General features: G+C 38.1%; 2 protein-coding genes across 2 annotated transcripts; both read right to left on the bottom strand.

Moving 5' to 3' along the window:
• Positions 1–7,841: 7,841 nt before the first annotated feature.
• On the bottom strand, positions 7,842–9,022 carry LOC106293247 (probable carboxylesterase 1). Its single transcript, XM_013728903.1, has one exon. It carries the CDS (start codon positions 8,892–8,894, stop codon positions 7,923–7,925), a length of 972 nt encoding a protein of 323 aa, XP_013584357.1. The 5' UTR covers positions 8,895–9,022; the 3' UTR covers positions 7,842–7,922.
• A 365-nt stretch (positions 9,023–9,387) lies between these two features.
• LOC106292823 (protein TIFY 10A-like) lies at positions 9,388–11,132 on the bottom strand. Its single transcript, XM_013728482.1, has 4 exons — positions 10,803–11,132; positions 10,285–10,468; positions 9,937–10,190; positions 9,388–9,831 (listed from the first exon to the last, which is right to left on the bottom strand). Exons 1-4 carry the CDS (start codon positions 10,954–10,956, stop codon positions 9,665–9,667), a joined length of 759 nt encoding a protein of 252 aa, XP_013583936.1. The 5' UTR covers positions 10,957–11,132; the 3' UTR covers positions 9,388–9,664.
• Between the last annotated feature and the right edge of the window lie 3,197 nt (positions 11,133–14,329).

The following is a 14,329-nucleotide window of genomic DNA, read 5'->3' as shown; positions in this document are numbered from 1 at the left end:
TAAATGCCATTATTTGTACCTAGCCATATTCGCTTGTCTGGCGCCTCTGATAGACTAGGCTTAATATTGACAATGCTTTGCTCCCACTGAGGTAGGACTCGTTTGATCGTAGTCACATTCCACGTTCTTTCATGTTCATTGAAGAGATCAGAGACAGTGAAGTTACTTGTTTCTTCCGTGGCTGGGCCAGTTGGGGATAGTTGCTGCGAGAGACTTAGCCACGGTTCATTCCAGATGCTAATGGAGGTTCCATTCCCTACTATCCATCCAAGGTTTTCTTTAAGTAAATCTCGGCCTATAAGAACTCCGCGCCAGCCATGGGATATAGCTGATTTTTCCGTGACATCTAGAAAACTTTCCGTAGAGCTGTACTTCCTTAAGAGCACCCGCGAGAGAAGTATATCGGGATTATTAAGAATCCTCCAGCTCAATTTCCCTAAGAATGCATCATTAAAAGCTTGGAAATCTCTAACACCAAGTCCCCCCACTTCTTTAGGCAGAGTCATTTTGTCCCAAGACACCCAAGCCATCTTCTTAGTACCTTTTTTATCGTCCCACCAAAATCTCGTTACCGCTGCTTGAATCCTCTTACACAGAGATAAGGGTAAACTTAAAAAAAGTCATATCATGTGAGGGTATAGGGGAGAGGACACTCTTAGTCATTGTCAGTTTACCCGCCTTGGATAAAAACCTATTAGACCAACTGCGACCCTTTTGAACGATTCTATCAACAATGGAGGTTAAAAGATCTTTCTTCCTTCTTCCAAAATGTTCCGGTAACCCCAAGTACTTCCTTACTCCTCCTTCTCTCTGAATGTTGAGGTCGTCTTTGATCTTTTCCCTTAGTTCTAGAGGGGCTTTCCTAGAGAACGAGATTGAAGATTTGATGGTGTTGATCGATTGACCCGAGGCTTCTTCGTACACTACAAGAAAACATCAATTTTACAACTGCTACAATAGTTACAAATTAGTTGCAAATATCAAAAATGTAACTATTTTGCAACTACTAAATGTAGTTAAAAATACTTCGTCGCAAAAAAAATTAGTTGTAAATTAGTTGCAAAAGAGCAACTACGGTGAAACTATTTAATCGGTGGTAAATTAGCAACTAATTTATAACTAACAGTTGTAGTTGCATAAAACTTAACACCAACTTTTTCGTTACACATTAGTCCCAAAAAGATAGTTACTAATTAGTCTCAATTCAAATTTGGTTATAAGTTAGTTGCTAATATTAGTGACTACAATATTTATATATAGTTACAAATTAGTCACAAGTATTTATGATTATATAGCAACAATAATATTTATATTTTAACAAATTAATGGTTAATAAATTATTAATTGGAATCCGTTAAATTATAAAAATTAATTATTAATTAAAAAAGTTTTAGAATCAAAATTTCATATTGATATTAAATTTAATTAAAAATTTAAATTACAACAATAAATACACAAAAACACCATCATCATCTCGTGTGCTCGGACTCCGCCACCCGCTTCTCCACCGGCTCTGGTTTCACGGCTCCACGACGACTCGGAGTGCCCCTTGAAGCGACGACTCGGAGTGCCCCCTGAAGCGACGACTTGGAGTGGTTCCATCTGAAGCAACGACTCGATCTGGTAGTGGAGCCACCGGTGTTGGTCTGATACATACAGACTCTACCGTTCCTCCGATTCGTTAGACCACCTCCATCTCCGGCGCGTCTGCTCTATTATAGCTGCTCCTTTTTCTCAGATCTGTAAACAAAACAAAAATCAATTAGATTAGCATAAGGAGACGAAGAGAAAGAAAGAAAACTAAAAAAAATGAAACGGTAAAGGAAAAAGAAAGTGAAAAGGAGAGAGCAGAGAACGAGAAGAAGATGAAGAGAAAAGATAAAAGGTTTTCTGTGTGTGAAACTAACAAAGAAGAAAACAGAGAAGAGGGATAAAAATCTGATTAAATCGTGGCCGTTAGAGTTATTAATATCTACGGTGGATGAGCTACAAAAGCCAATCCTTCCCTTCGTGAACTGACCAATAGGAAGTAAGCTTTTTAATTTAATGCAAATGGTTGCAAAATAGTGGTTAACAATACCCTAAAACTTAATCGTTTCATTGTTTTTAAAAACTATTATATTTGAAAAATACATATGATGATTATATATTAAGTAAAGGGAGTATACAATCATTAATGTATAAAAATGTAATTGAAAAAAAATCAACCCAAATCCAAATCATTACACATGAATGTACTACATTTGGATAACATAAGTTTTGTGAATATGTGCGTATATCCAAATTATATCAATTATTCTATTTATACATGATATAACCATTTGGGTGTCCTATGTTATTTACTAATGGTTTATAGTAGTAAACTTATTTAAATAATGTTATATTTGGCTAATTATTAAAACAAATTTGATTGCAGTGGCAAACCAGTAACAATAATTGCTATTACTTGTGACTCATTTGCAACTTTATTTTCTTTTACAGTTTCAAATTAGTAGCTAATGATACTCTAAACTCTACATATCATTTTTATTTTCAAAAGATATATGTAAAGGACATATGACTGTATACTAAATAAATACTACTTGGAAAATATTTAATACTCTAGTGTAACTATGACTGAAAAAATAGCGGTAGTCACAAATTAGTTACAAATGTTTATAAGTAGTAAATAGTGATATTATTTTCTACTACATTGCGACTACAATACATTTAAGAGTTGCAAATAAGTTACAAAGTAATTGTATATGTAAAAATGTTGACACTTTTTACTATTTATTTATACAGTTTCAAATTAGTGGCTAACAATACCTATAACCCTACATATCATTTATTTGCCTTTTAAAACTTGTTTATAAAAGAAGACATATGATTATATATCAATTTGAGAACTTTTCAGATTGTTAATGTAGAATAATCTAATTGATTTTTTAAAATCCAAATCTAAATCATTGCACATGAATGTATTACAAATGGGTAGCATGGGTCTTGCAAAGATGTGCATATGTCCAAATTTTATCCATGATACAAATTATTCAAGATATAATCATTTTTGGGTTTCTTCTGTTATCTACCTAAGATATATAGTAAAAATGTTTTTAAAAAATAAGGTATTTTAAATAACTATTTAAACAAATATGATTGCAGTGGCAAAGTAATAATAACTATTTGCGACTACTTCGTAACTTCTATCGGTTCTGCTGTCACAAATTAGTAGCTAAAGATACGCTCGACCCCTAAATGTTATTTCTTTGATTTTAAAACTTATATGTAAAAAGACATGATTGCATATTAAACAAAAATAACTTGAATCATTAGTGTAAAACAATAAAAATAAATTTAAGCCAAATAAATTTAAGCGAGTTTTAAATAGCAAAACACTTACAACATCAGTACACAGACAAACTTTGTGTGATATGTTTATTCATACCACTAATTAGCTACTGAATTGTTACATTTTTTATTACGGTCAAAAGTGTTAGAAAATTATTGCAACTAACTTGTCACTCCTACTGATTAGTAGTCGCAAAATAGTTACTAATTACTACACATACTACTAAAATAATATTCTTTTGATTAGAGTCACAAACGTATAAAAAATCATGGCTACTATTTTGCAACTTACGATATTTAAATTATATAAGTGACTAATTTATAACTATTCATTTAACACTAAAAATTTTAGTTAGACTAACGTTGCTCTTTTTATTACGATTTTGTGACTACATAATTTAGTTGTAAGAGAGTTACAAATGCATCCCAAATGTGCAACCGTATTACTACTGCATTTTTTACTCGCAGAATTGCAACCAACTTACAACTCATTACATATAGTCGTATAATAGTTGCAAATCCGTTAGAAGTTAGTATCACATATTTGCAACTACCAACCATAGTTGCAACTGTAGTCACAAAATTAATGTTTTCTTGTAGTGGTATGGTTTCAGGATTTTGCTGAGACACTGGGTACTTTCTTTGTTGGCTCTAATGAAAAACATAGTGTCATCGGCGAAGAGTAAGTGATTGAATCGGGGGCAGGCCCTTGCCACCCGTATTCCTTTTAGAGAACCCTCCTCGCTGGCTCTGTTACATAAACCCGAAAGTACTTCACTACAGATGTATGGTGAAAGAGGGTCTCCTTGACGGATGCCTCTACTCGGTTGAACCCTTCCTCTAGGCGAACCGTTGATGAGGAAGGAATATGTAACAGTGGATACACATTGCATGATCATTTTGATCCATGTCTCATGAAAACCTAGCTGAAAAACTAGCTCAATAAACTCCCACTCCAATCTGTCATACGCTTTACTCATGTCAGTTTTAACCGCCATCGAGCATCGCTTTTCCCCTCTAGACGTTTTGAGGAAGTGGAGGACTTCGTGAGTAATGAGCACATTATTAGATATAGCTCGGCCCGGTACAAACGTAGACTGCGTTTCAGATATAATACTAGCTAACAGCGGCTGCATTCGTCGGGACAGAAGCTTGGATACTGTCTTATAGAAGACGTTGCACAAGGCGATTGGCCTGTAGTCAGCTACCACTTGCGGGTTCAGGATCTTCGGTATTAGCCGTACATTTGTCTCATTAGTCCGAGGCGGGAAGACTCCCGTTTCAAAGAACTTCTGCACTTCTTTAATCATATCCGGACCAACTGTTTCCCAATTTGATTGGAAAAAACTAGCTGAAAAACCATATGGGTCGGGGGCTTTGTCGGCATGGATGGAAAAGACTGCATCTCTAATCTCTTGGGCTGATGGACGCCTGATCAGCTCAACATTATCTTCATCAGACACCATTCTGCGCAAAGCCGCATTAACTGTCTCTGTCTTGTTTCATTCAACAGAAGTGAAGAGAGCATCATAATACTGCACTGTAGCCCGAGCTATATCATCCTCCTTGTAGACAACATTCCCATTTAGATCCTCGATGATCGAGAAAGTGTTAGCTCTTTTTCTGTTTCTAGAGACAGCATGAAAGAATCCGGTATTTCTATCTCCAAGTCTCAACCATAGCAGTCGGCTTCGTTGTCTCCAATGTTCTTCCTCAGCCTGGTAAGCATCGTTGAGGTCTGAGTTAATTTGATGAATGAGCGTCAGGTCATTTACCCGGCTAGAGAGGGCTTCCTCGAGTTCCTGTTTCTTTAGCTCGATAGTCAGGCGGCTATTGCAGTTTTGTTGTTTGCTCCATTCCACTATAGCACTTTTAGTCAGGGAGATTTTATCTCTAATGGGACAGTCACCAGTGTTTATCCAAACTGCCTGAACCAGATCCTTGACCTCTTTATTATCTTTAAGTCGCCTATCGTAGCGGAACATTCCTTTCATCTTCTTTATCCCTGTTTCCAGCACTGTGACCAAATGCCTGTGGTCTGAGACTTCGAAGGCTAGGTATTGTCTGCGTTCTGATGGAAACGGTTCTTCCCATGAGCTTGTTGCCGCCGCTCTATCTAGTCGACATCGAACTAAGTGATTGCCCCTTTGTCCTCTCCATGAGAGCAGATCACCCGAATGAGGCAGGTCATATAAGTCTCCCTCGGAGTAGAAAGATCGGAGGTCAGAGAAAGACCCTTCAACCCGCACCGGTCCTCCGTGTTTTTCATCATTGCTAAGAATGTCATTGAAGTCACCAGTTATAAACCACGGTGCGTCTCAACCGTTCATTAGAGAAACCATTTGATTCCAAAATAGTCTTCTTTTTATAAAATCAGTGTCCCCATACACAAAGGCTGCGAAGAAAGTTTTGCCTTCAAATTCAATACAAGAATCAATGAAGTTAGAGTTTGAGCTAAGGACATGAAGCTTGATCTCTTGTTTCCATAGAATAGTTAAACCTCCTGCGCCATGTCTCGTGGGCGAGATGAGATGATGATGCTCATATCCTAGAGCCTGAGTTTTATCAATGACAAATTGATCGGGATTTTTGGATTCCATGAGGAATAAGATGTCTGGAGATATGGACTTATTCATCTCCTTTAGACGACGAACTGTCTGGGGATTCCCTAACCCCTGACAGTTCCAGCTTGTTATCTTTAAGGACCGGGAGTGGATTGGATCCGAAAATCCATCCCCTTCCTTATCGTTGCAGGGATCATGTTGCAGATTGGGTGATTATCAGAGCTTGTAGTAGAAGAAGTTTGTTTTCTGCCTCGGGAAGAACCAGTCGTCGTCCTTGCTTTATCAGTAGCTGTCTGAGGAGCTGATTTACGACAGACAGGAGAAGGCTTTTGAGAGACCTTTCTTCTTCTAACAGAGCTCTGAGTATCTTGAGCCTTACGTTTTCCAGGGGGTCGACCTGGTTTACGCTTCATCTCTCTAGTTTCATTTGCTGTTTCCAAATTTGCTTCTGGAATTAACACAGGTCCCAATCTCAGAGTCGCCGGGAGTCTCTCATTATTACGTAGCTGCTGTAATTCCCCAGATCGGATCCCACTGGTTTAAATTCTGTCTTCCAGTGTTCCGTAAAGAACGGAATCAGTGACCATACCTTCTGCACAGATTTATTAGTGACTCGTCCAATAAGGGTCAGCGAGTGCTTGCGAAGTAAGTCTGAGTTATCTGGAAGTGGGACCTTGACTCGCGCAGTTCTGAGCGGTTGTTGTTGTCCTAGGTCAAGACCCTTTCCTTTCTCTGCAGAGGAGATTCTTCGATGCGCCATGTGGTGACTGCAACTGCCGGTTCGGTTTTTGTTAATAGTTGTAGATGGTGTTGCAGTAGCAAAACAGAGGATCTGTGGTTTCTTTCTTAAGCGGATTCCCCTTAAAAAACCAAGACCAAAGTAGCCAATACAGAAAGTTAACTGAGCCTTATGAAGTAGTGTGTTTGAACTGTGAAGGAAACTTAGTGATGTAGGAAGCAAATCGATGCAGAGGAAGAAGAGGGATAGTACCAGGATTCCCCAATACTTATCCAGAGAAACACAGTTACGGTTTCAGCTAGGGAAGTCTCCCTCTTGTGTGTCGGAATAGATTTTGCAGGTGGTCATCTTCTTGATGAGAAACTTGGGAATTGAGGGGAGGAGGAGCAGAGCTTACGGTGACCGGCGGACCCTCCGACCCGAATCGGGGGTAAGAACTCGGTGGGTAAAGACCAAAGCTCTGTATTATCCTTTGGTTACTGGTAAAGTTGGAAGTAATTTGAAAGTTTTGCAGGGATTTTCAGAGATGTTCCACAAAACTGTGAAAAAACTGACACCAGAAAGGAGGACGAAGCATTAGGGCCGCGTGGTAAGAGCAACATTATTGGGAGTCCTTTAAAACATCCCATAGAGGAGGGGGGGGGGGGAGAACCGAAGAAGAAAGAGATTAAGGGCTGTCCCTAACGACCAGAAAAAAAAAAAAAAAACAAAACAAAACAAGGGAGTCTCTTTCTCTCTCTCTTCGTCCCACCAATAATGCTGCTCTAACAACCTTCCTAGAAACAAGTGTCTGGGAGAAAAAACCTCTAAATGAGTTAGTAATTTCGATTTTATTTTCGGTTTGACTTTTGTTCTTCTTGTCTTATTGAATATTGATACAACGTCAAAAGAATAACAGGTACGATTTGTGGTTATTTAGCGATATCACGTCACATATCAGCTGCTAAACCGAGCCAAGAGGTGGTGTTATCTTCAGTTTCAGGCTTTGTAGACGCTTTGGCTGGATCGCTAAACTGGTATGGTGCCTTTGCAGCTGATATATGACGTGATATGCCGTCACATACTAGCGGTTCCTTTGCTTGCCAAGTTCATAACCTCTTTGGCTTTCTCGGTAGAAAAGTCATTGAACACAGTCCTCAGAGTATCAAACAAAATATGCCTTACGAATAATACCAAATTTTCCGGTTTAAAGGGGGATAAAACGAAAATAAAAGCAAAAACGTACTGGAATCACATTGTATCACAAGTTTATTCAAATTTTACAACAAGTGTGTGTGTTTAGTCTAAGCTCAAAGTCGACAACTTATGTCATCTTTAAGAAACTCTGCAAATCTCTGTACAAGAAGACGAGTACTAACAGAATCAGGATTCTTGATATGGAAGATGTGATCTTCGTCCTCAGTCTCTATCACTCCAACTCTCCCTTCCCACCCACTACTCTTCTCAAGCTTTGCCGCGTAACCCCAACCTTCCCTCGCCAGCACATCGTTCCCCGCCACCATCACCAAAACACGCCCGCAACCCAACCCGGACATATCCGACCCGACCACGTTAACCCACGGATCCTCCTCCACTCCCATCTCGCTGTTCGGACTCGCGATCTCCCACATCCCTTGCATGTATCGCATCGCCGCCGCAGCTTCGTGCTCCTCCTCCAACGGAGCTTTCGAAAAGAAGAAGGGGTGAAACAGAGCCATCCCCGAGATTTCGAAACTTCCCTTCTCCTCTCCGGCTCTCATAGCCATGTGATGAGCTATGTTTGCTCCGGCGCTGTCTCCGGCGAGGAACACTCTGCTGAAGTCGGCGTGGTCGTTCACCCAGCGCTCCGGACCAGACCCGGAGACATGAGTGAACACCCATTTCAACGCGTCCCACGAGTCTTCGTACGGGATGGGGATCGGATGCTCAGGGGCACGCCGGTAATCCACCGATACGGCGATGCAGTCCGCGGCTGAGACAGCCGACGTGAGGAAAGTGTGGTAAATAGGAGAGAAAGCTGTTTCCATGATGAAACCCCCGCCGTGAAAGTAGACGAGGAGCGGGAGCTTCTTCTTATTCTTGTCTTCACCGGCTCTATGAGATAGGTAAAGCCGGAGAGAGAGGTTTTTCTCCGGTGAATAGAGGGCGTCTTTGGAAACGACGCCGTTTTCAGGGTGTAGCGAAGGTGGAACGAAGGTGTCGGCCACGAGGCGTTCGATACGGCCATTCTTGTAGACTCTATACCTCGGATAGTCGTATGCGATTTCGGAATCTGAATCCATCGGTCGTTAGATGAAAATGTTACCAGTGCTAGAAGAAGAAGAAGATGGATTAGCTGAATTATATGTAAATGGTCTACTTTCTAGAGGCTTGGTTGATTGATCCACGTTTCTTTTTTTCCCTGTTGTTACACCTACTAAACTCGTGCTAATTCATTGGTGCAGATGATAAAATGCGATTAAATAAATTGAACTAGAGTACGTAGTAGGTTGGAAAATTAAGCAAATGAGAACCAATTTAACGATTTTCTTAATACTAAATGTTTTTTTTCCTCAGCAATCAAGACACGCCACGGACGTAATAAAAGAACACACGAAATTAAGGACATACATACATGTCTTTTTATTTTCATCGGAATATGATTTTATCTTCATTTGAGCTATAAGAGCAGTTCTTTGTAAATAGATTAATAAAGAAATATTTAAACGAAACTAAAGTATTGCTTAAACAAAAAAAAAACTAAAGTATGGTAGTCGTCAACAAAATTTGTTGTTCTTACAAAATCAGTAACATACGAGACTATTTTTGAAATAACCCAGAGATGGGGATTTAGACAGCATGATACAATACCTAGAAAAGACAGACGCTAACAATAATTGATCGCTAATCATAATCAAATACATACAAATATATGAAGTTTCCTACTAATTGAATAGTTGTGAAAAAAATATAATTAAGAACCATGGACGCAGGAGTTTTGTTCTTCTTGTTTTATTGATGCAACGTCAAAAGAATAGCCCGGTGCGGTTTGTGGTTATTTTGCGATATCACGTCACATATCAGCTGCTAAACCAAGCCAAGAGGTGGTGGTGTTTCCGGTTTGAGGCTTTGAATACGCTTTGGCTGGATCGTTCAACTGGTATGGTGCCTTTGACGTAACCCTATCCTTTCTCTTCGCCAAGAACCGATGAAGTGAAGCTCTTCTAGCAATCGGAAGTTCTGTAATATAAAAATGAACAATTCTTTGTTAGAAGCTGTATGTATGACAACCAAAAAAAGTAGCTAAAAGTAGATGGAAACCAAAAAGAGGGTGAGAAAGATTACCACATGCCATTGCAGCTGAGGAGGTTTGCTTTGGGTCTTGAGTTGCTGCTTTCATGAGATGAGGAACTTGGTTTGGGGTAGGAGCGATGTTGTTGTTAAGAGTAGATGTGAAACCGGTGAAGGTGTTAGCGGTTCCTTTGTTAGCCAAGTTCATAACTTCTTTGGCTTTCTCAGCAGAGAAGTCATTGAACACAATCACTTGCCCGCCGTAGAATATAGTCAACGGTGCAGTTTGAGGCTCTGGTTTCAAAGATCTGTGTTTCAAGAAAGCAACATAACTTAGTCAAGAGATGAGAAAAAATAATAATAACTTTATACATCAGCTTTATAAGTTTTAACCGGACATACCTAGTAGTAGTCTGTGTCATTTTGGGGACATCTTCCTTGGGGATAGAGGAAGATGAGGAAGAAAAGCTTGGTTGCCTAGGAAACAGATTCTTGGGTTTAACATCTTGAGCAGCGGCCATGGAACCCACGTTGGAAGCTTCACAAGGGAATAAACTCATGGTTGTTGTAGGCTTACGTGACATGCCTGCAAGTATGATCCAAACAAGTTAGATCTCTCTCTGTTCCATAGCTTTCATTGACAATTTTAGCAAACTTTAGGTAGAAAACAAAAGGCTAACCACTATCAAACGAATCAGACACGCAAGCCTAACTTACACACTCATACGCATAGAGATGTAAGTCAACAAACGTGTCTAATTCCTACCTAAATTATAGCTATTAATTCCAGATGAAATAACTCTAAGAACCGGTTTGTGTTACTAGTTCGGGTCAATGGATTAACTTTTTAGTATGATTTCAGGGAATTAAAAAAATGAAAAAAAAAAATCTGGATGCAGAAGAAAGAGAAGGCTCCTTACCGTTGGTGTCAGGCTTGCATGACATCCCTAAGCTGAGATCTCCAAAGCTACCGTTCTCCTTCAGATACTGACTCAATCGACTACACGTCAGCGAGAAGCTCGGCTTCCCTGAGGAAGATCTCCGAGTAGTAGAGCACTCCATAGAACTCGACATCGTTAAGCGACTTGGAAGAAACGAATCAAAACCACTAGAAAACGTTTATAATCTTCTTCTTCTTCAGTTTGCTTTATCTTTATTTCTCTGAGTTTCAGTTTCTCTCTTCTTCTTCTTGCAAATTTGAGTTTGTCACGAGGGAGAAATGGGGTGGCCTCTTAAATAAAACTTTCTTTTCCTCCAATCACAAAAATAAAATAAATTATAATTTTATCTAATTATGCGTCCTTTAATAACCACGTGTTCTGTTTATTGTTTCTTTTAATCAAAGTCGGGAAATGCGTCTCGGTTCACTGTTCTTCACGTTCAACGCTTTTTAGTCAAATTGCGATTTTATCCCCTCTTCACGACGCTAGTTAATTATTGGTTGTGCGCTGGTTAGGAGGACGAATTCAAACAAAACACCAGCCATCGTGAATGACCGTTTTGCCCTACGTAGTATGGTTGCAAGTCAAAAAGATACCAGTTGTTCTATTTTGGTGTTTGCATGAACCGGTGTTTACTCAAAAATAAAGCGTAGGTTTTGTTTCTTTAACAGATGGTCTATTATGTACGTTTTCTTTTTAAGTTCAGTTTTATTGCAGATTAAATTGTATGTAGTGGTCCTTTTAAAATGGATTAATTAGATAGTCTGTTTACAATTGTTTTTTTTTCTTGAAGTCATTGTTATCAAACAATGTAACTTTTTGATAAGTATGGAGAAGGAACATTCCTAGCAGCTTGAACTAGCCGTTGCAAAATATGACATCCTGTAAGTAGACATTTTGTAACAAATATTTTGTTCAAACTCAAATAATAACATTCTTTTTTTTCTAATAATATAAAACATAGAAAAATAAAAATAATATAATATAAAACATATATGGTTGGTATGTATTCTATATACATTTGAAGAAACCCTTTATAATGTATACGACATCAGTAGAAACAATTTAAAATTCGTTAAAAACAAATGAAGTCCATATACAAAATTACAGTGAGTTTCATAATTAAATTATGATATATATATATTTCATGTTGGTTAAGACTAAAACTCGAATCCTCCACTACAAGTTGAATCATAGTGTGATATAAGTACGTATCAAGTAATCAAAGTTGTAATGAAGTATTTTTTCCTCATGGTTCCGGTGGTGAAATTTCTTTGGTATCTTATGCTAACAAAAAATCGACCATACCTCCAAAATATATATTCTTTTTTTTTTGAATGAATTCAAAAAATATATATTTTTTTCTCAAATGTGGGGAAAATATATATATTTATATAAATTGAAAACAAATAAGGTGAAATAAGATAGAATCAAGCAAAACGCGTTACAAGTCAGAGTCAAGCCTCTTTGGCAGTTTGTAAGTGCTCTTGATAATAAATGACATAGACTTAGAATTTGAATAATACTCGAAACATTTTTAAACTAATTATTATAATTGTTATTAACTCGTGATTCATGCAGAGATGCTACTAAATGTTTGTCTATTAAGGTCTGTAAGCCGTCGGTTAGTAATTAAATGCGGCAGAAGCTGAAGGTTGAAGTCAATTCACATGTCGACCGTCAGAATTGATAATTGCCATGGATCATATTATAATTGAATTCAACAATCTTGACAAGAAAAAAAATATAACAGAACGTAACGAAGAATAACAATACAATGAAGGAAGCGAAATGAAGTTGGTGTTGTCGTCCATAAAATCAATATTACAGGTTGATTTGAGACCTAATCACCTCATCCAACAAACAAAAATGACCTTATTGTATATGCATATGTCCGAGGATACTATCGTCCAACTGAGAAAAACGTAAATGAATGAAATCTTTTTTTTTACCCAAGGTGCGTTGGGCTAGTGGTTTAGTGCTTGGAGTAGGTTCCATTGCACCCCTAGTTCGATTCCCATGGGGAGGGGTGCTTTACGCCATGTTCACGGTATCAGCGCCGGCCGGCCCCGGGCCTGGGGGGGGATTAAGGCCGAAGACCCGAACCCATAAAAAAAAAAAAAAAAAAAGAAATCTTTTTTTTTTGAATAGAACGAAGGAAATCTTCACGGCGTTAATAAACTGAGTGGGTCTCAGTCAAAGACAGCTCCACAATCCACATTTTTCCGTCGACCACGTTTTTGTTGTTATGCGTTTTAAAGTAAAGAAAAAAAACAGTACTAATAAAGTTAAAAATGGAAAATAAAGAACTCAAAAAGAAAAGCAAAGAAATACTTATTACTCCTTCCGTTTCATATTAAGTGTCGTTTTAGAAAATTTTTTTTTGTTATAAAATAATTGTCGTTTTCGATTTTCAATGCAAAATTTATTAATTTTATGCAAAATTTATTTTTTTATTGGTTGAAATATAGTTAGGTGTATAGGTAATAATGTTTTTTTATAGGAAATGTACAAAATTAATTGTTTCTTTAATCCGTGTGCTGAAACTTAAAACGACAATTATAATGAAACAGAGGGAGTACAAAACAAGGAGGAAACCAGAAAGATGGGGGCTTGCACGTTCTCTGTGCCAATCTAACGTGAAGAGTGTCCAACTGTTGTTGGTCTTAAACTACGCGTGAAGATGCTTATATATTCTCCACAAATACAAACGGTGTATCAGCTGTGTTAAAATCCAGAAGCCTTTCCCATTATGGTGAACATTGGGATTTGCTCGGCATCCGGAACTGTGGGGAGTGTATTATGGCTTGTGCATTGCGTGGAATTGTGGTATTAGAAGGCTGGAGGTGGAGGTGGATTCAGCGAGTGTGGTAGGTTTTTTTAAGACAGACATACACGATTCTCATCTCCTGTCGTTCCTAGTACGTTTGTGTATGGTTTCATATCAAGAAACTGGCTAGTCAAGTTTTCTTATGTGTATAGGAAGGCTAATCATCTTGCCGATGGATTAGCGACCTATGCGTTCTCTTTACCATTTGGTTTGCATTATTTTGAGACTATTCCTGAGGTTGTTGTTCCGATTTTGTTGGAGGACTCGAGCGGAGTTTCTAGACCTCGCCATGTTTATTTATAATTGTTTTGAGTCTGAATAAAAAGTGGGGGACCAATGTCTCCTGCAGTCTACAAAAAAAAAAGAAAATCCAGAAGCCTTTCCCACTCATCAACCTTAGTTTTTGATTTGTTGATACGCATGTATGTAACCGAAGATATCTGAGTTCTATCAACCGAGATGATCTAAGTCGAACCAAATTGAAATCACAAATCACATACTCAGCATGTTAAATTAATCATCTAAAAACGAATTGATCACGGATTAGATCCAAGTTTGCTGATTACGCGACAAATTAATATTATAATGGTATGTAAAAGTAAGAGTATGAGTATGAAAAGTCGTCCAATGCAAGAGTCTTTCTTTTACATAATTGATGGAAACTTTATTTTAAGAT

The sequence above is a fragment of the Brassica oleracea genome, chromosome C5 (genome assembly GCF_000695525.1).
Source record: "Brassica oleracea var. oleracea cultivar TO1000 chromosome C5, BOL, whole genome shotgun sequence".
Classification (NCBI taxonomy): domain Eukaryota; kingdom Viridiplantae; phylum Streptophyta; class Magnoliopsida; order Brassicales; family Brassicaceae; genus Brassica; species Brassica oleracea.
This window is presented reverse-complemented; position numbering and strand designations above follow the sequence as displayed.